The following is a 1345-nucleotide window of genomic DNA, read 5'->3' as shown; positions in this document are numbered from 1 at the left end:
AACTATTTTCTAAGTATTTATGTTTATTTATTTATTTATGTATGTATGTATGTATGTATGTATGTATGTATGTATGTATGTATTTATTTTTAGATTTTAACAATCTGTTTATTATTTATTTAGCCCTTCACAGCTCACCCCGCACAGAGAAAAGGTAATTTGTAGTGGGTCACTCATCTTGTATCTTATGTCGGGGAATGGTTCAAGCAGAACTCATGTCAGCTGCTGGTACTGCAGAGCAAAGGGGGATCTAGGCACACCCGTAAAGGTGACCACACCCAGGAGGATTGATTGGCAGGCTAGAAGACAAAACTTTTCCATCAAAGGCACTTTTACAGGGCATGCAGCTCAGCGGAGAGAGCTTGCCTAGTATGCAGATGGCTCTGGGTTCAATCTCCTGTACCATAAGCACTTTCAGTGGGGTCAGAGAATTGACTGGGAGTGTTGTGGAAACAGGAGGAGGTTTGGTTTTTTGTTTGTTTTTTTTTTTTAACAAGGTTTCACTGTGTATCTCTGGCTGGCCTCGAACTCACAGAGATCCACGTGTCTCTGTCTCCTGAGCGCTGGGATTAAAGGCACAGACCACCACACCCGGCAAGAGGAAGTTTTGGATGGAGGAGCTATTTGCAGGTAGCAGAGACAGGTGACTGAGGATCATGGGCCATCTGTGGGGTCAGTAGGGGCTGCTGTATGTCTTTGCTGCTTTCGAGGGAAGGTGAGGTAGGCATCACAGCCATAGAGCGATGTAGCGAATATGCCCCCCACCCTAGCGGCAATTTTCGAGTTGCCTTTTCCTTCCACAAGGACAACAGTGGAGGTGATCGGGTAGAGGATGGCTTCCATGAGGGCTCTGAGGAAGTCAGTCCACGGCCAGCTGATGAATGACATCTTGGAGTGCAGGTCACACATGAAGAAGACAAATAGGACAGCAGCAATGATCATCTCAATCACAGACAGGGACGAGTATGCTGCCGACAAAGCAGCGATGCAAATTAAAATCACCAGGCACAGTACAATCTCAGCAAACAGGAAAATCCCTTTTTTGGTGCTGCGAGAGAAGCTGGTGCCGGCTCGCCAGCAGCCAGGGGCTGAGAGGCGCTCAGAGTCCACCATGGTGTGTGCTGGAGTCGCTGGGATGCAGAAGCTTTGTTTTCTGGCTCAGGAGGAGTTCGAAGTCGCTGCACACCCAGCTGTTTGTCCTGCCATCTGGCCGGGAAGCACCCTCTCTCCCCACACCCCCACCCCCCGCCCCGGGCAAAGGAGCAGTATTTATATTTATATTCAAGGCTTTGTGCTACATTCAACCTTGGCCAGAAAGGCATCTTATTACAGTGGATAGTGTTTA

General features: G+C 48.1%; 1 protein-coding gene across 1 annotated transcript; it reads right to left on the bottom strand.

Annotated features, from left to right (window-relative positions):
* Window positions 1-559: 559 nt before the first annotated feature.
* Window positions 560-1113, bottom strand: LOC131910736 (proteolipid protein 2-like). Its single transcript, XM_059262629.1, has one exon. The coding sequence runs from the start codon at window positions 1111-1113 to the stop codon at window positions 655-657; it is 459 nt and encodes a 152-aa protein (XP_059118612.1). The 3' UTR covers window positions 560-654.
* Window positions 1114-1345: the final 232 nt, after the last annotated feature.

The sequence above is a fragment of the Peromyscus eremicus genome, chromosome 5 (assembly GCF_949786415.1).
Source record: "Peromyscus eremicus chromosome 5, PerEre_H2_v1, whole genome shotgun sequence".
Taxonomy (NCBI): Eukaryota; Metazoa; Chordata; class Mammalia; order Rodentia; family Cricetidae; genus Peromyscus; species Peromyscus eremicus.
The sequence above is the reverse complement of the archived record's forward strand: the minus strand, read 5'-3'. Positions and strand labels throughout refer to the sequence as shown.

Excerpts from the sequence above, each read along its gene's own strand:
- LOC131910736 (XM_059262629.1), bottom strand. The coding sequence starts at position 1,113 with ATGGTGGACTCTGAGCGCCTCTCAGCCCCTGGCTGCTGGCGAGCCGGC.